General features: G+C 43.2%; 2 protein-coding genes across 2 annotated transcripts; one reads left to right on the forward strand and one right to left on the reverse strand.

Moving 5' to 3' along the window:
* The first annotated feature begins 200 nt into the window (after nt 1-200).
* Nucleotides 201-3,752, forward strand: LOC124659733 (F-box only protein 6). The gene is made up of 2 exons (XM_047197553.1): nt 201-321; nt 2,362-3,752. Exons 1-2 carry the CDS (start codon nt 221-223, stop codon nt 3,602-3,604), a joined length of 1,344 nt encoding a protein of 447 aa, XP_047053509.1. The 5' UTR covers nt 201-220; the 3' UTR covers nt 3,605-3,752.
* A 5,532-nt stretch (nt 3,753-9,284) lies between these two features.
* LOC124668484 lies at nt 9,285-13,593 on the reverse strand. The gene is made up of 2 exons (XM_047205614.1): nt 13,548-13,593; nt 9,285-11,725 (listed from the first exon to the last, which is right to left on the reverse strand). Exon 2 carries the CDS (start codon nt 11,721-11,723, stop codon nt 9,501-9,503), a length of 2,223 nt encoding a protein of 740 aa, XP_047061570.1. The 5' UTR covers nt 11,724-11,725; nt 13,548-13,593; the 3' UTR covers nt 9,285-9,500.
* Between the last annotated feature and the right edge of the window lie 6,849 nt (nt 13,594-20,442).

Here is a 20,442-nt window from a genome sequence, read left to right on the forward strand (position 1 = left end):
CACGAGCCGGGCGAGTCACACCTCACACGCACGCTGGGTCTCACACGGCTGCAGCGGGCATTTAGGCAGACAGGCAGGGAGAAAAGCGGCGAGCCAAGCCAAGCCAAGCCCTCCAGAAAAGGAGGGGGGAGGAGGGACACGCACAGACGCGCAGAGCCAGGCAGGCAGGCAGCCTCCCGCGGGCGGGCGGCCGCGACGAAGGCGGTGGCGGCGGAGGAGGATGGGGGAGGTGGCGGCGCTGCGGCAGCTGGTCGGCCAGGTGCAGGAGCTCTGGGACCTCTACGGCGCCGTTCACGGCCACGCCCACGGCCCCATACCCAGGCAACCCCCTTCTCCTCTCCTCCCCCTAATCCCCTTCCCCCTGGCTTTCCCCTCCTCTTCCGCCCGTCGCTCTCTCGCTCCTTCCGTCGATTCACACGGATCTGCTCTACCGCGCCGGTGGAATTTCGTCCTCTGTTTCCTGTTTCCTGCTCCGCCGTGGGCGGGGCGCGCTTCGGCGGTGGGAAATTAGGTCGCGCGAACCCTCCGTTCGACGTGCTTAGATAGTCTGTCTGCTTGCTGCTGCTGTTGCTTGGCCTCCCTGCAGCAACTCAGGTTTGCTTCACCGCGCCGCTCGATTTGGTCTCAGCCTCTCAGGAAGAGGATTAGTTCGAGGCGCGGGCGGTGGCGTGCGTCACGGGGAAATGGAAGAGTTCCGCGCCTGTGGCGTCGCCCGCAATTCTCGCTTGGTTTTCGTTTCTGCCCCTCGACCCCCGTAATCGTTTGTCGATAATATGCTAGCACTATCAATATTTTAGCCGGTTAGCGTTTGACACCGCCCCGAGCCGCAAAGCACAGGACGAGATTGCTCACGCGTATCCATGGATCCTGGAAAGCGGGCGACGTCCAGGTTATTTTAGAGCACGCGATGCCGCTCTTAATAATAAGATATATCCTACTAATTAAGTTGACTTTTGGAGCCGCGCCGTTTGTAGTTTCGACATTACTCCTCCTCTTTAGCTTTAGGCTAGGAACCAGGCGACGAAAACTGAAAACGGTGACTATTATTTTGGCGGTGTCCGAGTCAAAGTGAAAACGGTGAAAACATTAACTAGCAAAGAAAGAAAAAGGAAACATGGCTAGTACTTGATTACAGCTACCCAAATCCAAGCTCTCGTGGTATCTGCCTTGCCTGTAGGGACTAGAGCGACTAAATTTATGCGTGCGTATTCATCACTTTGCTGTTGCGCATTCTGTGCCTGTGGCGTCATGCACACAATTGATTGTCGATAATAGAGTAGTAGTAATATTTTACCCAAGATAGTGTTTGACAACTGGCTAAGCCACGAGGCATAGAGATTAGATTGTTCACACCTATCCATGGATGATGGATCGTGGAAAACAAACAATGTAGAGGTTATTATTTTAGAGCATGTGATGCCACTCTTAAGATATCCTAATTAAGTTGACTCTTGGAGGCGCGCCGTTTGTACTTTGTACTACTCCTTAGTTTTTTAGGCGAGGAAACAGGCGACAAAATGAAAACGGTGGTTATTTTGACGGCGTCCATGTCAATACTAGTTGCAAGCCTAAACTAGTGAAGAAAAAGGATTCACCGCTGATTCATCACCTATGCTAAGGTGCCCCATTCCAAGCTCTTGTGGCATCTACCTTGTGTATACCAGTACACAGACTAGTGAACGTAATGGTCTGTTCTTATTCGTCACTTCACTCCTGTGCTTCAGAGTTTGGGGATTCTATGTCGAATACATGAGCTGTTTATTTTAGGAATAAACAGATGCATTTGCTTGGTAAGTCTGGATCTTTCTATACTTCAACTGACAATCCTATTGATAAAACGCTGCGTTATTTGCTTGTTGTGCTCAGTAAGTTGGTGTAACTATAACAATAAACAGGTATACTCCATTTTGGCAATAATAGAGTTTTGTGTGATCGTTCAAAGTCTGTGCACATATTCACATTGCTTTCCTTGTCTAGAGAGTCTAGACTACACAGGTTACAGGTATCAAGTTCCTCTCTAGAAACATTGTTGCCTGCTATTTGCTAGAAACACAAATCGCTTTATTCCATCAGGGTACCTCTTATGTAATTACCACATGACATAGCAAGTACTAATATATAATGGCAACTGCTTAGTAGTACCTGTGTTCCTGATTTGACAAACCTGTGGACACAGTTGTGAAGCACTTCTTACAAAAGCAAAGTCATAACTTACGTCCTACACAAAACTGTCAATCATCTCATCTCCTTTTCCTGTGTAGTCAAAAGTTCTTGTTGCTATCCTTTCCAGATTTTGTATACCAGAATGAACATGGATATCTTATTTCCTTTGATTAACTGGGCTTATTTGATATCTTACAGGTGGTATTTACTTGACTTTGAGCACGGTTCGATCAAGGATGATTACTGTGGAGGAAGGACAGGATACAACTCAGAATTATTGAAGATCATGGAAGCTAACCAATCTCCTTCTCGCAAGCGACCACGCAGAGACAGAAACCGTGAGAAAGCATCCGTGTTGAACACACCTGAACCAATGAATCTGGATGTTTGGAGAGAGTTCCCTGAAGACCTTTTTGAAACTGTCATAGCAAGGCTTCCAGTTGCTGCAATATTTCGATTCCGCACTGTTTGCCGGAAGTGGTGTTCTCTGGTCGGTTCAGACAATTTCTCTCAGCAGTACTCTGAAGTTCCTCATGGAATACCATGGTTCTATACAATCACACACGAGAATGCCTGCAACAATGTAGCGATGTATGACCCTTCACTGAAGAAGTGGCACCACCCTTCTGCTCCCCTCGCTCCTGCTAAGATAGTAATTCCAGTGGCATCTGCAGGTGGCCTTGTCTGCTTATTGGATCTTAGCCACAAGAATTTCTACATATGCAACCCTCTTACGCAATCACTGAAGGAAATTCCACCCAGGTCAGTTCAGGCATGGTCAAGAGTATCAGTAGGGATGGTGCTGAATGGAGCAACTTCTGTCGAGGGTTACAAAGTGATGTGGTTACCAAATGATGGGAACCATGAAGTCTATGACTCTATGCAGAATATGTGGTCAAGGCCTGGTGATTTTCCCCCGAGCATCAAGCTTCCACTTGCTCTAAATTTCAGGTCACAGCCTGTGGCAGTTGGCAGCACGCTATACTTCATGTGTTCAGAACCAGAGGGTGTTTTGTCATATGATGTAAGCACCGGGATTTGGACCCAGTTCATCATCCCACTGCCGCTGCATCTGAGTGATTACACACTTGCCGAGTTCCAGGGAAGGATCATGCTCGTGGGCCTGGTGTGCAAGAACGCAGCAGCCTGCGTCTGCATATGGGAGCTGCAGAGGATGACTCTCCTGTGGAAGGAGGTGGACAGAATGCCAAATGTCTGGTGCTTAGAGTTCTACGGTAAGCACATGAGGATGACTTGCCTGGGCAACAGCGGTTTGCTCATGCTCTCCTTGAAGGCGAAGCGGATGAACCGCCTCGTCGTATACGACCTTCTGAGCAAGGAATGGCAGAAGGTTCCTGATTGCATGCTCCCTTGCAGCCGCAAGAAACAGTGGATTGCATGTGGCACAGCATTCAGTCCGTGCCCCTCTGCCGTGCCCTGACAGATTCTGGCAAAGGTTAATGCTGCCATTTTGTTATATGTTTATTTCCATGTTGCAAGCTTGATGTAAGGTTATCTGTTATGTATAAATTCTTGTCAAAGTGGTTGGTTACGTGACTTGCTGAAGCAATGGAACTGTTTGGTTATTATCCGTTTTACCACCTGCATGAATTTGGCTCAGTGCAATGGCAACTGATCAAGTCGTCGTACCTAGTCTGTTAAGCAATGGAACTGTTTGGTTATTATCCGTTTTAGCACCTGCATGAATTTGGCTCAGTGCAATGGCAACTGATCAAGTCGTCGTACCTAGTCTGTTAAGGTCACTGGTCAAAGGCTGAAGAGCAGGCATATGTTGCGTTGTTTGCTCCGATATTTTCTCATCTCCAGTATGTAATATTTCTGAATATTGGGTCATCTCCAAAATTGAGTCTACTCTCTACAATAAAAACTGGGGATTGGCTGATGCTCCCCTATAGGCTATGTTCATTTGTTTGAGTTACTTTTAACTGTGATGTGCTAATACTGATGTGTATGAAGATAGGATTTGTTACCATTACTTGGGTTGCCAATTTGTGTCAGGTTGCCTGATGCATGGAGATAGTCCAGCAGATGCTGGCATGATAATTTTAAGGGTGCTAATCTTTCTTAGTTGCATTCCCACTTGCAACTGATGAAAATCCCAGTTGCCTTCTATAAAGATTTGGCACGCTTTTCGCGTGCCCGTGATAAAAATCCCAGTTGCAACTGAACACAGTGCCAAGCGTAAGACATACCAGACTTTGATGTTGTGGTGCACTGAAGAAGAAACATTCACCACTGGGAGACATGACACCCTCGCCTAAGGTATCAGGAGCTGCGAGCAATCTGCACCCTGGTGTTGAGATCTAGCTTGGCCAAATTGAAGATATGCATGTCCCAAATTCATTCCCGAAAGTAATCATCTAGGTGCAAAGGAAGTTGCATTCAGGCTATTTGTTTGATTTTAGGAAGTGGATCATATCTGAAAAATGTAGTTAACGACTAGAATGGGCCCAGAGTAACCACGAGTTTAATGGTCTACCTATGCGCCAAAACTGTCACCAAAGCAAATAAACATTGCGCACGATTTCATCAGGCGCAACAAAAAGATTTACTTGAAAAGCTCAATGACTTGCAGCAGCGGTCAGACAGAGACAGATGCTTTACCTGAAAGCTCATGAGAACTGCCCAGATCATTCTTTTTTCCATTAAACGAGCATCGCAGAAATAGCCTGCAGAATATCACCAGCCCAGCAGGTATATTCAAAGTGTTCAGTATAGTTTGACAAAGAGATGTTTGTCCCTTAGTATGATTTCATGTACTGAACCATGAATTGATAATACCTGAGAAAACATCATCTTCATGTATTCTCTAAATCAGTTATATATCTTTTCACACATCCTCATGTCTATTTTCTTAAATGTGCAATAATATATGTTGTGACTTCACATATAGTTATATGGACTATGGAGTACAAGTCTGAACAGACATCACAATTATGAATTATCATACCCGAGTTTTCAGTGTTAACGGAGTGTTAGAATTTGAACTCTGAACACCAGTCTGAGTTCACTCATGAAAGTTATTAACATCGGAAGAGTTCACACACAAATGCTAGTAAGTAGTAACACAGAGTACATTGTCGAATGCTCATAACACTACCATGGCACGTTAACATATCATTCAGTCAAAACTAAATGATCACAGTATGTAAGTAATTGCACGCAGGACATTATACTGTAAATACTCACCATATATGTATACTGCTGAAACGTCTACGCTACATTAAGCACCTCCAGTGAAAATTTTCCAAATATAGATTTTAAATAAACTGTTGGAGGGAATACCCATACCACTGTATGCAGAAACCTAAACAGAATCATCTCTGCAAAATCAATATTAAAATATGTAGAAAGTTATGCACAGGTGCCAGACCAGAGGTCTAGAAACCTAAATCACTAGTTGAATGCCCGTGCTTCGCCACGGATTACCTATGCTAAGGTTTTTAACGTAGTGTAAATTTTGCAAATCATTTCTTATATTGGTCCAAAAAACTAAAGAGATGCACATAACTTTCACAGGTGCAACAAATTTTTCACAAAATAACGTGTTTAAGAGGTATAATAAAGCTAAGTGACTGTAAGTAAAACAAAATGATTTACCTCAAAGCTGAGACACAGAAGTGTCCAGATCAATTTGTCCATTCCAAGAGGCACCACATCAACTCGTACCTTTTTGTGGCAACGACCAGCAATCCATGCACAGCAACATACCAACTACATTCTTAACATTTGCTGCTTTGGCTGCAACATAATGAAACAGTGAAATGACATGTAGCTAAGCACAGAAGGCGTATATTCAGATGGTTAGGTACATTTCTCCTGCAAAAGAGAGTAGACTAAAACCCAGGTATATTTCATTCTTCAAAATCCTAGTCGTTTTTAACCTTACCAAAGATGCTGCTACATAACACAACAAGTGGGTATACATGGGTAGCAAATAAACAGGTCAAAAGCTGAATTTGACCTGTACATACAAGGAATATAGGATAAATAGGGAAAAGGAACATCCACATTAAATCTGGGACATATTTCGCCTTCAACATGACACCCTTGCACAAAGGATATCTGGAGCAGCGAGCGGTCTGCATTCTAGTGTTCACAGCATAGTCAAACTGACGATATGTGTGTCCCCAATGGAAGTTCAATGCTCTAGAAAGCAAATCATATGGGTGCAAAGGAAATCAATCAGGCATTCAGGCGATTCTTATAATTTTAGGAAGTGGATCATTGCATAGACACCTAGGCACCAACTGAAATGGAACCAGACTAACCACAGGTGTAACTGAGCACAAACAATATTCTCGAATTAAATTAACAATCTCACAATATGTCAATAACTTGGGAGTGGCGGTCAGACAAATGCTTCACCTGAAAAATCATGAGGACTACCCAGTCCATTTTGAAGAACATCACAGAAACAGCCCGCAGAACACAGTATGGGATACCTGCTACTGAAAAGAACCAAAGATATCACCAGCCCAGCAGGTATACTGAAGTGTTCAGTACACTTTGACCGATGCATAGCGTTTATCCCATGAGAGTATGCTGCTACAAATCACTAAATCAGCGGTATAATATAAACCACATTGTCATATACATATAGAACCAAGTAAGGCATGAGAAAACATTCACTTCATGTATTAAACTCTACACGAATTTGCATATTTTCATCCATTAGCATTTTTCTGTTTCTATATGCACACTAATTGTTTTAGGGACTTCACATATAGTTATATACAAGTCTGAGCAGACATGACAATTGTCATACCTAAATATTCAGCATTAACTGGTTGTTAGATAGAGCCTGAAGTTTGAGCATCAATAGCAACAACGGAAGTCTGAGTTCACACACAAACTTTAGCAACAACGGAAGTCAGAGTTCACACACAAATGTAAGCAACACCGGAAGCCACCCCCACCGACTTCCTTGGCCACCTAGCGGTGCAGGTGCGCATCTCTACATGTGTGACGCACAAAGTAGAATGTGCATGTGCGAAATATGCACTGCAGGGTTGGGTTTGTAACTTCAATTATGTTCCCTCCTGTGGTTCGCAGATCAACTAAATCACAGGGGACACATGGAGCAATTACATTGTTTTCTTAGAATTTTAAATACTTCTTTGAGCTTCCACTTGTTATTTGGCCGAATTAATTGCATTTTGCAATGGACACCACTCATATATGATTTCTCCTTAGGATTGTCACAGGTTCACTTCCTTTTTAATTAGCAAAGGAGAAAAGACAAAATAGTAGCATGGTAGAAATAGGATGGTAGATACCCAATGTGAGGTCACACAAGTAACGTTCACTCCACCCTTCAGCTCACTTAAATTTAAACCAAAATTTGCTAAGGCAAAGTAGTTGGCGTATGCTCATAACACTAGCATGACACATCAACGTGTCATTCGCAGTAAGAACTAAATGACCATGGTATGTACATAATTGCGCACAAGACATCATACTGTGAATACTCCCCATATATGTATGCTGCTTAAACGTCTATGGTAAATAAGCACTTTGATGAAAAATCTCCAAATATCAATTTTTTAATATAGCTGTTGGAGGGAACATCCATACTTGTAAAAGCCTAAAGAGAATCATGTCTACAACACCAACACTAAAGAAAACATTTAAAAAGGTGCATCGAGGTTCCAGATCAGAGTTCTAGAATCCTAAATCATTTCTTGTAATCCAATTTGATCAATAAAGCTAAAGAGATGCACAGAATGGCAGTAAAGCAAAATGTTTTACCTGAAAACCGAGACACTAGAAGTGCCCAGAACAATTTGTCCATTCCATGAGGCACCACAGCAACCTTTTTGTGGCAAGCCGAGAGTAGACTTTAACCCGGATATATTTCATTCTTCAAAATTCTGGGTATGTTTCCCTTAACATGGATACTGCTACATAACGCATGGGATACCCGGTATATTTCATTCTTCAAAGTTCCAGATATGTTTAAGCTTAACAAGGATGCTGCTACATAACACAACTACTCAATAAGAGGATACTAAAAATAAATAAGGATATTACCAGACCAGCATGTATATTCAGAGTATTCAGTATACTTTGACCCAGGTTTGTTTATCCCTTCAGAGGATGCTGATACAAATCACAACATGAGTATAAAACACCAGTATATACGGATTGAATCTGATAAGATACAAGAAAGCACTGACTTCTGTATAAAATTCTACACAAACACAAGTTACATCTTTTCATCCATTTGCACATTTTATTTTTCCACATGTGCAATAAATTATTTGGAACTTCACATATATAGATATATATAAATATACAAGTCTGAACAGATATCACAATCATCATAGAATTTTCAGTATTAATTGGGTGCTAGAATCTGAACTTTGAGCAACAGTCTGGGTTCACACACAAATGTTAGCACCATTGGAAGCCTTCAGCTCACTTGAATTTGAACCAAAATTTGCTAACGCAGAGTACGTTGCCGCGTGCTCATAACGCAAGCATGACACATTAACAGATCATGCAAAGTCAAAACTAAATGATGATGATATGTAAGTAATTGCGTGCGCAAGACATCATATTGTGAATACCCACCATATATGTGATCTGCTGCTCAAACGTCTATGCTAAATTAAGCACTTTCGATGAAAAAACCTAAACAGAATAGTCTCTGCAGTACCAACATTAAAGTATGTAGAAGTTGTCTAGAGGTGCTGGATCGGAGTTCGAGAAATCCAAGTCATTTTTTTAATCATAATCCAGTTTGATCAATATAGCTCAAGAGATGCACAGATTTTTCACAAGTTAACAAGTTTGCCTCACCAAAACTAAATGACTCGAGTGGCAATAAAACAAAATGCATTACCTGGAAGCTGAGACAATAGACGTGCCCAGATGAATTTGTGCATTCCAAGAGCACCACAGCAACCTTTTGTGGCAACTATGACCAGCACCCATGCACAGCAAAATCTTAACTACATTCTTAACATCTACTGCTTTGGCTGCAACCATAAAGAAACAGTGAAATATCATATAGCTAAGCACTGCAGGCATAATCAGAGAGTTGAGTGAGACAGTAGACTCTAACCCAGGTATATTTCATTCTTCAAAATCCCAGGTATGTTTACCCTTAACAAGGATGCTGCTACATGACACAACATGGGGGTATACTTGGGGACTATATCTACAGGTCAAAAGCACGACCAGGGTATATATGGTACAGTTCTAGAGAAACCGCACCACCCAACAAAACACCAGGTTGAAAGAAGTGAAAAAGAAAATATTCTGGTGAAGCGGACTACAGAGCAAGCTTAGAAGGCATCATCGGACTGGAACTACTTGTGGAGAAGTTCCTTTGGTGTTGAGCCTGGATCCAGTTCATAGCACCCCTTAGGAGAGTTGTCAGCTTCTTCACCAGTAAGGACATGAAATGGCACCTGGTGTGAAAACCGCAACATCTCCTCGTTTGGAATCCTCCTGCTCTTTGTTGGGTCCACAAGTGGCTTGAACACTGACACAAAACCAGGGACTTTCTCTATAGGCATAACAGAAATGCCTTCACCTGGGCTGTAGCTGTCAAGAACCTGCACCAACTCATACTTGTACATTGTTTCGTCAGGTGTGAGTTCATCCCAGTCAGCAGACCAGTTCTGGTACAGGGCCCAGATATCACCTTTCTTGGGAAAAATTCTCATGATTCTACCTGGACCTTTCTCCCATGCGACAACATGAGAGAATGTATTCAGCTGGTCAATATCTTTGGACGCACCAGGCCTGAAATCGCCACAGGTCTTGGAGTATCCACATGAGAGCCAATCTGAATTTCCAAACTCATCGCAGTCATCCGCTTTGAGGAATGCAAGTCTAACATTGAAAGGGTGTGAGGAGTGCACTTTACGGATCAGAGCATAGTAGCGAGGCATGCCATCTTCTTCATCGTATGTGGCCCACACTTGATCCTTCTGGAAAGAGCTTGCGGGATGATCACCAAAGCTGCGGAAATCTGCATCAGGGACAAGCATTTCATCAGGAGATGGTTCTTGTTCCTCACGGCTTCTTCTGGTGTACACAAAACGTATTTCAGGTTTCTTCCACTCCCGTGACTCCAATTCTCCAGAACCAGCGCATTTGCTGTTCTGTGCCTTCTCCTTTCCTTCCAAAACTACTCTTTTGCAAGCCAGCCCTTTCCCATTATCTTCTTCTGGATGGACTGAGTTACTGCTTTGTGTCCTCTTTAATTTCTTGGTATCAACTGCTGTGCTACATCCAACCCCTTGCTTTATTTTCTCACTAGTTTGCTTATTTTGTTGCTTCTCCACATTAGCCTTCCTCCTGTTGAACTCCTCCAATTTGTCCCGATATTGGAGTTTCATCTTGTCGATTAGTATGCCTCGCATATCCAACTGCTCGATCCCCTTAATGAGACTGGTTCCGACAGCTTCATCGTTGAGACAATTAGAAATCTCCTTGCGTCTCTTGGTTCCTGATGCCCGATCAGTGGAACGAGCCTTTCTTTTTGCTGGGTGTGTCTGTGAACATGAGTCACCATCAAGGCCAGAGCTTGTTGATTGTGACACCACTTTCTTGTACCTCTTCTTTGCAGCTTCCTTACCCTTTGCTTCTGCAACTCTTCTTTTAAGGACACTGGTTGCCGGAACTGATGACCCAAAGGAAGGACCTGGAACAGTACCATGTGTCTGTTGCACTTTATGTGAAGAAGTGTGCACACGGGCTGCAGATTTGGTTGAAGAACACCGCTGCAGCATAGGATCACGATTTTGGCTGCCACTAGCCACTCCTTTTCTTGGCATTGCCCTATCTGGAACTGCTGCACCACCCATACTAGTACTAGTATCCATTGTCCTCGGTTCATTAGCATAAATTGGAGTTGGTGGAGGAGGAACTTCTACAGCCTCAAACACGTTAGGGCAAACTGGACACTTCATAAAAACTTTGAAGTATTTGCTTGGATACTGGAAGCTCATGCCACAAGAGTTGCAGAATGTCCAAAATGTGCTTGCCATTGGAATATTATGGCACGGCACATAGGCAGGTGAGGCTGGACCAGTATTTTGTCTGCAGAAGCCATTCATACTTGGCATAGAGGAACTGGAAGTGCTCTGAACATTTGCTTGCGAGTTATTCTGATGGACTCCTACAGAGCTCATATGCCTTCTGTGATCATGAAGTATCCTCTTGTTTTTGTCAGACAAGGCATTCCAAGCATCTGATATGAGCTTGAAAGCACCATCAGCACCAATGAATCTGTTCTTGTCAGGATGAGTTTGTAAGGCCAGCTTCTTGTACTGCTTCTTGATAGTCTCCTCATCAGCGAAGGTTGATACTTCTAGGATGCCATACCAGTCATGCTCCCCTTCAAACTTGGTCTGCGCCTTTAGGTGGACATCCAAGGCTAGAATCATCTGATCAATGCCCTCAAGCTCGAAAAGAGCCTTTGCTTTCAAGGCAAACTTCTTCGCACCCGCAAAATCGTTCTCCTTGAACTTCCTTTCAGCAACCTCCTTTGATCTGATTGCATCATCTCTGTTGCACTCCATATCTGTAGATAAGTTTGTCAGCCTTGTTTCAGCAAACATTCACAACATTCAAGTAAGTATTGCACTTAGCTACCAGCATACCACATTTTCATATAATTCTTTGAGGGACTGCACAAAATGTTGGGTACACTACATGTGCACTCCTCTCAATGGTGCCAAATCCATATTCATACAATACACATTTAATTGAGCAAAAGCGAACAGAAATGACGCATGATTGCATACAGCAGCATACCAAAAGAAGAAAACAAGGGCACTACTAACACACCAAAATCTATGCCTAAAGGAATTCAATATGCTACTAGAAAATTCAATTTGTTCACTACTACATTTCCAAACAGTAAGGTCTTTGGCGAATATACAGAATTACTGAGTATGCATTTGTTTCAGTAGGGCCAAATCCAATATGCGCATAATTTTTCGTATTTAAGGAAAATATTACCAGCCCTGCACACATTCCAAAACCAGCAAAGTAGAGTATTACTAGCACAAGAGACTCCACAGCATTAGCATTTCTGTTTGGGTTTTAATTATCATCTGTAAAACTGCAATAATGTCTCAACAGTTGAATTCATGAGTCTTCGGAGGAAAACAAGCAAATACTACGACCATCATTGAATTGCATGAAATGTTTCATAACACCACACGTGCGGTCTTCTTGATCCCGCCAAACCGAATATTCACATGAAACTCCACAATGCATGGTACACTACCAGGTTTCAACACTTCCCCAGGTTGTGTACTGTACAAAATTAAACGAACACTCCTAAAGAAGCCACATTTCACGCCATCGAGTGAGTTAATGACCGCCTATTGTTCCTAGAGTTAATACCTGATCTGTGGCTTTGAACCCCTAGGCCAAACTGAACTACTTTCAATCATAACAGAAATCTAAACATTGATCATATTAAAGCCATACTAAACGAAGCATACTCTGCAATCATCCTAGAAAGATTCTAGCTAGATACAAAAACACCACACCATGGCAGAGTTGATGAACCAATGTCCTCAACAACTCACAACACACAAAAGGTGCAGCATTTCAAGTTCGCGCCATCGGGGCGAGTTAATAGCCGCTTAATTGTTCTTAAAGCTCATACTTAATCTGGAACCTTGCACCAAGCACTATCAATCAATCATAAATAAACTAAATGTAAACAGTAATCATGTTCAAGCAATGCTAAATACAGTAATCAATACTAATGAGGACTACAGTTTCCAATCATCACGGCGAGATTCTACCTAAATACAGCGAACTAAGAGACCAGGACGAACTTGATCAAGTATTATTCCCCAATCCCCAAAAATCTAGTACCCACGGCACAAAAAGACGGCAAATGCGCGCTGCTCCAAACGGAGAGGAAAACAGGGATTCCAATCCGTGTGTAGAGAAGTCTCGCGCAGCAGAGGGGGTTTCCGCCCGCCAGGGACAGGGAATCGTCGCGGCAACCAACCAAGAACCGAACCAAAACTCCCAGATTGAAGTGCAGACACCCACCGAAAGCCGCGGCGCCGGAGCCTACGCAATCGCCATTGATCCGCGAACCCCCTGGAAGCCGCCGCCGATTTGCCCGGATGCTCAAAGACGCCTCTCTCTTGTTTTTGTTTCTGTTCCCTCTAGGAAAAGACGCCTTTCTTTCTTTCTTTCTTTCTTTCCCAAGTGCCGAAACCCGACCCAACCCAACGGAACTCCCACTTCCGGCGGCGGACGGCGGCGGCGACCGGACCATCCGAGAACCGCGGGAGCGGTTTTGAACGCGTCACTCACCCCCCAAATTTTTCGCGGAAGCGGAGAGGGCGAGGAGGGAGGGGAGAGGGGCTCACCTCGTTTTCCTCGAGAAGTAGGGACGGACACGCAGAGAGCGACGGCTCTTCGGCCGCTCGGTCTAGTAAAATTTCCTCCTTTCTGCGACGGAATTGTGTGCGTGCGAAAAATATAAACTGTGTTTGTGTGTGGGGTAGTAGCGAGCGAGCGAGAAGATGAAGACGCCTGGGCTGGGTACAAAATCGAATTACGAGTCCGGTTTAAATACGAGTGGAGAGTTTGTAAACCCTAGCGAGCGGCGAGTTTGTAATTTTTTTTGGAAGGAAAATCGAAAATCGACTGGGTTCCCACGCTCGGCATTTCGAACCGTGTTTCCTTCCAATTTTAGACGGTTTTGAAATTGAAACAAATGTGACGCGGTGGTACGTATTGGCACTATCGTTAGCCATATCGACTCGTGTTCCCTTCCAACTGTAGATATAGTGGTTCAAGTTCAACTAAAATTAAGACGTGACACGGTACTTAGTCAAGTACCAAGTACGTTTTTGTTACCATTTTTACTTTGTATTAATATTTTTTTGACGAAAGGCTCCCCCGATTAGCTAGTTTTCAGTGGGATTTCAAACCTACATCAGTGGAAGTAGGGATGTCTGGACATGGACCGTCCCCTTTTTTTATCGAAAGGCTCCCCTGATCAGCTCAAGTTAGAAAAGGGCAGTTCATTCCCGTCTTGGTCATGCCGAGGTGAGCCAAAATCGGCCAGCACCGAGATGCACTGGTGTTACCGCAACTCTTTGTCGTGCGATAGGCAAGGACCTAGCGCATCGCTTCTCCGAGGTTAAAGTCGCTAGCAGTGGCTCCACATCGCTAGCCTAACGGAGCTCGTGCTCTAGCATACGGAAAGGTCCCCTAATTAGGTGAACTTCGAGGCGCAAATCATGCATGTTTTTTTGTTAGGGTAAGGGTTTCGTTGGTGAATGCGGCTATTTGGGGACATTTGTGTTGAGCACTGGTGTGGTGATCTAGCATACCACTGCATATTGTAGTACATAATTAGCTGACATAGCACTTATGGAAGTACCATTTCACAAATGTTACATCCTTAGAGTACTACAATAACAACATTGTGGGTCCAAATATCAAGTAGTTATTATTAGAAGCCAAAATTGTACAAAGAATTCGATATTCTCATCCGTACCTTGATGAGATTGGAAGTAGCAAACCAAGTATCATTGGAGCTCAACAACTTATTTAGTTAAGGTTGTAGTCTCCTCGGCTCATTTAGGACTACTCTAAGCGTTTCTAGGTCTCAAACTCATTCTCCACGGCTCTGTAGGCTATGTCATAGGCCATGCCTTCACCTCCTCCCAAGAGGTTTGGCTCCTTGTAGTAAACATCGCCATTGCCTTCGGCTTCCTCCGTGTAATTCGCGCCATGGTCCTCAAAGTCTAAGCAAGATGTATAGAATGAACAGATGAGTACGAGCATACTCAACAAACTCAATTTAAATATGAGTAGGTGTTTGATGAACTATCTACAACCATGGACCAAAGATTTGTAGGATAATGCAGGTTTTTGTAAATATTTTTCAAAAGTTTTTTTCTGAAAAGCTATGTCTATGAGTCTTTACCGTTTGACTAGCTAGAACTTCACGCAGTTCCTTTACTATTGTGTTCATAGTTCTTTTCTAGAACAAGGAATGACAATCAATAGTTCAATACACTCTACGGAGGTGGGCTACTTTTTCCACAAGAGATTCTTATCCTTGTTGCAAAATCATGCATATTTTCCCTTCTATACTTTTTTAGTATGGGGCCCAGTATAAGATTTAAGTTAATCACTGACCTTCTCCATGACCCCGTGTATCCATCCTTTTGCAAAGTTGGCTCATATTTAGCCGCTTACAATCTTGGGTGCTTGACCCTCGACAAGACATTGTGATCCATCATAGACACTAGAAGCACAAGACGTCTCCTCAAGACCAGGTCTCCTAAAGACCATGGAATTTACAACATCCCAACCAATTGCGAGACTAGCAGTGCACCATAACCCGACTCTACTAGTCCGTTGATATGCGAAAGGAAAAAGTTCCAGCTAACTCCTTCATTCCACTCTAGATCTCATGGTTAACGTGTAATATACGGTGAAAGAATCACTAGATGACATTTATTGTTAGTCACTTCTAAACATTTTCCCAGTTGCAATAGAATCTCCACCATCAACACAAACCAAAGTTCCATCACCTACCACATAGTTATATTCATAATTGGAAAAGTAATATTTTACTTCAAGTGCATAATTGACATGAATATATAGTTCTTTACAAGTAATTTGATGAAAAAATACTTCAAAGGCATTGCCAAGTGTTGAACTTGCTCGGAAGCTGCAAGGTATAGTGAAGTTCCAAACTTCGTTGTGATCTGGAGCCTCATGTCTGAAATATAACATTATTATCTAGCAAGACAATGTTTAAAGATCCAATTTTTATGCCATTATGCACGGTAATTGATGACGTTGGGACTCCAAGTGCAGAGTGTTGTGTCAGCAAAGTATTTTTCCCACAAGGGTGAATCGAGGTTTTATATCAAACTCTCGGGAAACTGGACAAAAGAGTATCCTCTTCTCCCTTCTTATAGAAATCCTGCAAGTAAAATAAAAATCTTGTGTCCCCAAATCCACCGTGTGGTGTCAAGCACAAGGTTTCATGTCACTTAACTGATCTCTCTTCAAGTTGTGATGGACAAATAGCAATTCATCAATGAGATATGAAGGTGCAGAAAATAGTATATGTAAGATCAAAATTAATATGGGCGTCACGTCCTAATATAGAGACGATGCAACACACCTCACCTCTCTTATACTCCACAAGAGAGAAACTTCATCAATCTTGTATTAAGAATTAACAGAGCATATCAATAAGTACTTTGACATGAAGTTTGAATATCAAATATGCTACCTTGAACAAACAAGATCACCACTACTATCACGTGATGAACATAGCACATGCATTCACTTTATCCCTAGTGAGGTAGCGGAAGAAAGGCAAAGCCATAATAGATCTTGAACATATTATCACTATCCAATCACTAAAACCATGTTACTCCATCTAATACACACATCACCCCACACACGCTCTTGCACATATGTTTGATTTGAACAAATATTTAAGAACGAGATACATAATATGCATCTATCAATACATCTCACAATATAATATGATCAGATCTCATGAAACGGTATCATAGAATAAGGATCCACCACATAGGTATTACAAATATGACCATAATCATGATAGTCAGCTCATATGGCACTAAGAACTATGAAGAACATGAGAGAAGTAGATCAAGCTACTTCCACAAACCCGTAGTCCAGAGGTTGACTACTCCCTCTTGGTCATGGTGATGATGATGACTACGTTGGAGAAGGTGGAGATCCCCCTGCAGTGATCCCGATGGAGTTTCCCCTTCCAATCTTCTCTGTAGCAGCCACCGTTTTCGTGTTTCTTTGTTTGTGCGGCGCTTTCCTCCCGAGAACTCTTCGGGGTCATATATATAGTCGTTTTTAGGGCAAAATACGTCGATGGGCCAAAGAATCAGGGCAATCGGATGATCGACGACTGAAAGAGGGGGTGGCACGTCCTCCCTTACTGGGCGCGCCACCTGGCCTCTTTCGGCCCTCAGGCCTCTCCAAGTGTGCTACCAGGGCCCAGGGTGCTTCTCCCGATGAAAAAGTGATGCTCCAAAAATCCAAGGTCAATTTGACTCCATTGTAATATCCCAGGTTTAGATGCTACAAAATGAGAGAACACCAGAGTGTGCATTGCATTCATGCATAGAAAATCCAGGGAATTTTTGCGCTTTCAAATAAAACTTGCCACAGTAACTGAAGTTTCACTTGACTTGGTGGAATTGAAGTAGATCATCAAGTCAAGCGCTATAAACTTCACTGTGATCTTTGCTAAAACCTTGTTTTTGATAGAGATTATTTGATATATGGGCTAGATCAAATGGGATAAGCTTTATAATAAACAACACATGAATGTTTATTCACTATAAACCAAAGAACAAAAATAATTAAGGGTATATTCTCAACTACAATATTTGAACTCATGTCAAGGACCTTCACATTAGTTCTTTATCAAACCTTTACTATTCCATTATTGTTCATCCAAATCTAAATCTACTAAACCTCAGAGAAAGGAGAGGATCATCCATATATGTTATCATTTAAACCCTATCCATTGACTAGAACCTAGGTTATCATTTAAACCCTATCCAAGTGAGGTAAGTCATTAATACTAACTATTGCCATGAGAAATACAAGTTAAGTGCTAAACCCTACTTTATCAAGCCAACACTTTATGGTAAGTGAGAACCTATTTCACCAGTGATTAGTTAGGAGACCAATGTTATGATCATCACACCTTGGTAATGATCATTGATACGTCGAAAACGTATCTACTTTCCCGAACACTTTTGCTATTGTTTTGCCTCTAATTTGTGTATTTTGGATACAACTAACGCGGACTAACGCTGTTTTCAGCAGAATTGCCCTGGTGTCTTATTTTTGTGCAGAAAATCAACTTTCAGGAAAATCCCCGGAAATAATTGCAATGGGCCTATTTTTACAGAAGACCCACGGAGCCAGAAGGTGTGACGGAGGGGGGCAACAAGGCGCGCACACCTCGTGGCGGCGCGGTGGGCCCATGGCCGCGCCGCCATATGGTGAGGCCGCCTCGGCCAGCCCCCGACGCTCCCCTCTGGACTACTTAAAGCCCTTGACCTAAAAACGCACAGGGGGGTCGACCAATTTTCCAGAAGACATCCAGAACTCCGCCGCCATCGCGAAACCCAATCTCGGGATCAGAAACTCCGTTCTGGCACCCTGCCGGGACGGGGAATTGGAGGAGATCATCGCCATCATCACCACCGACGCCTCTCCATCGACCATCCATGCTTCCCCCATCCATGTGTGAGTAAATCCCCGCTGTAGGCTGAAGGGGATGGTAGTGATTGGATGAGATTGTTCATGTAATAGCCATAAGATTGTTAGGGCATAGTGCCTAGTATCCGTTGTTGGTACTTTTATGATATTGTTGCAACTTGTTATGCTTAATGCTTGTCACTAGGGCCCGAGTGCCATGATTTCAGATCTGAACATGTTATTGATTCATGATGATATTCATTGTTTTATGATCTTACATGCAAGTTGTATGCACATATTGCTGTCGAAATCCGAGGCCCCAAAGTGACAGAAATTGGGACAACCGGAGGGGAAGGCTGTGATATGAGGATTGATACGTCTCCGACGTATCGATAATTTCTTACGTTCCATGCCACATTATTGATGTTATCTACATGTTTTATGCACACTTTATGTCATATTTGTGCATTTTCTGGAACTAACCTATTAACAAGATGCCGAAGTGCCGGTTCCGTTTTCTGCTGTTTTTGGTTTCAGAAATCCTAGTAACGAAATATTCTCGGAATCGGACGAAATCAACGCCCAAGTTCCTATTTTCACCGGAAGCATCCGGAACACCCGGGAAGGACCGGAGGGGGGCACTGGGCCCCCGGACCATAGGCCGGCGTGGCCCAGGCCCTGGCCGCGCCGCCCTATGGTGTCGTCACCTCTTCGACCCTCCTGCGCCGCCTCTTCGCCTATATAAAGCCCCTGGATCGAAAACCCTGATACGTTCGACAAAACCCACAGAAACCTTCCAGAGCCGCCGCCATCGCGAAGCCAAGATCTGGGGGACAGGAGTCTCTGTTTCGGCACCCTGCCGGAACGGGGAAGTGCCCCCGGAAGGCTTCTCCATCGACACCGCTGCCATCTCCACCGCCATCTTCATCACCGCTGCTACTCCCATGAGGAGGGAGTAGTTCTCCATCGAGGCTCGGGGCTGTACCGGTAGCTATGTGGTTCATCTCTCCCATGTACCTCAATACAATAATCTCATGAGCTGCTTTACATGATTGAGATTCATATGAGTTTGTATCACAATTTATCTATGTGCTACTCTAGCAAAGTTATTAAAGTAGTTCTATTCCTCCTGCACGTGTGTAAAGGTGACGAGTGTGTGCACCGTGTTAGTACTTGGTTTATGCTATGATCATGATCTCTTGTAGATTGCGAAGTTAACTATTGCTATGATAATATTGATGTGATCTATTCCTCCTACATATGCATGAAGGTGACAGTGTGCATGCTATGTTAGTACTTGGTTTAGTAATGTTGATCTATCTTACACTATAAGGTTACTTAAATATGAGCATTATTGTGGAGCTTGTTAACTCCGGCATTGAGGGTTCGTGTAATCCTACGCAATGTGTTCATCATCCAACAAAAGTGTAGAGTATGCATTTATCTATTCTGTTATGTGATCAATGTTGAGAGTGTCCACTAGTGAAAGTGTAATCCCTAGGCCTTTGATGTCTACGTTCCCCCTCCTTTCCTGTAGACAGTGTTGGGCCTCCAAGAGCAGAGGTTTGTAGAACAGCAGCAAGTTTCCCTTAAGTGGATACCCAAGGTTTATCGAACTCAGGGAGGAAGAGGTCAAAGATATCCCTCTCATGCAACCCCGCAACCACAAAGCAAGAAGTCTCTTGTGTCCCCAACACACCTAATAGGTGCACTAGTTCGGCGAAGAGATAGTGAAATACAGGTGGTATGAATATATATGAGCAAGTAGCAACGGTGCCGTAAAAATAGCTTTCGGGCGTGTAGTTGATGGTGGTAGTATTGCAGCAGTAGTAACGCAGTAAAACAGTAAACAAGCAGTAGTAACGCAGCAGTAGTAAACAAGTAGCGATAGCAGTATTTAGGAACAAGGCCTAGGGATTAGACTTTCACTAGTGGACACTCTCAACATTGATCACATAACAGAATAGATAAATGCATACTCTACACTTTTGTTGGATGATGAACGCATTGCGTAGGATTACACGAACCCTC

The sequence above is a fragment of the Lolium rigidum genome, chromosome 6 (genome assembly GCF_022539505.1).
Source record: "Lolium rigidum isolate FL_2022 chromosome 6, APGP_CSIRO_Lrig_0.1, whole genome shotgun sequence".
Classification (NCBI taxonomy): Eukaryota; Viridiplantae; Streptophyta; class Magnoliopsida; order Poales; family Poaceae; genus Lolium; species Lolium rigidum.

Excerpts from the sequence above, each read along its gene's own strand:
- LOC124659733 (XM_047197553.1), top strand. The coding sequence starts at position 221 with ATGGGGGAGGTGGCGGCGCTGCGGCAGCTGGTCGGCCAGGTGCAGGAG. Across the intron at positions 322-2,361 it reads GCCCACGGCCCCATACCCAG|GTGGTATTTACTTGACTTTG; the intron begins GCAACCCCCTTC and ends GATATCTTACAG.
- LOC124668484 (XM_047205614.1), bottom strand. The coding sequence starts at position 11,723 with ATGGAGTGCAACAGAGATGATGCAATCAGATCAAAGGAGGTTGCTGAA.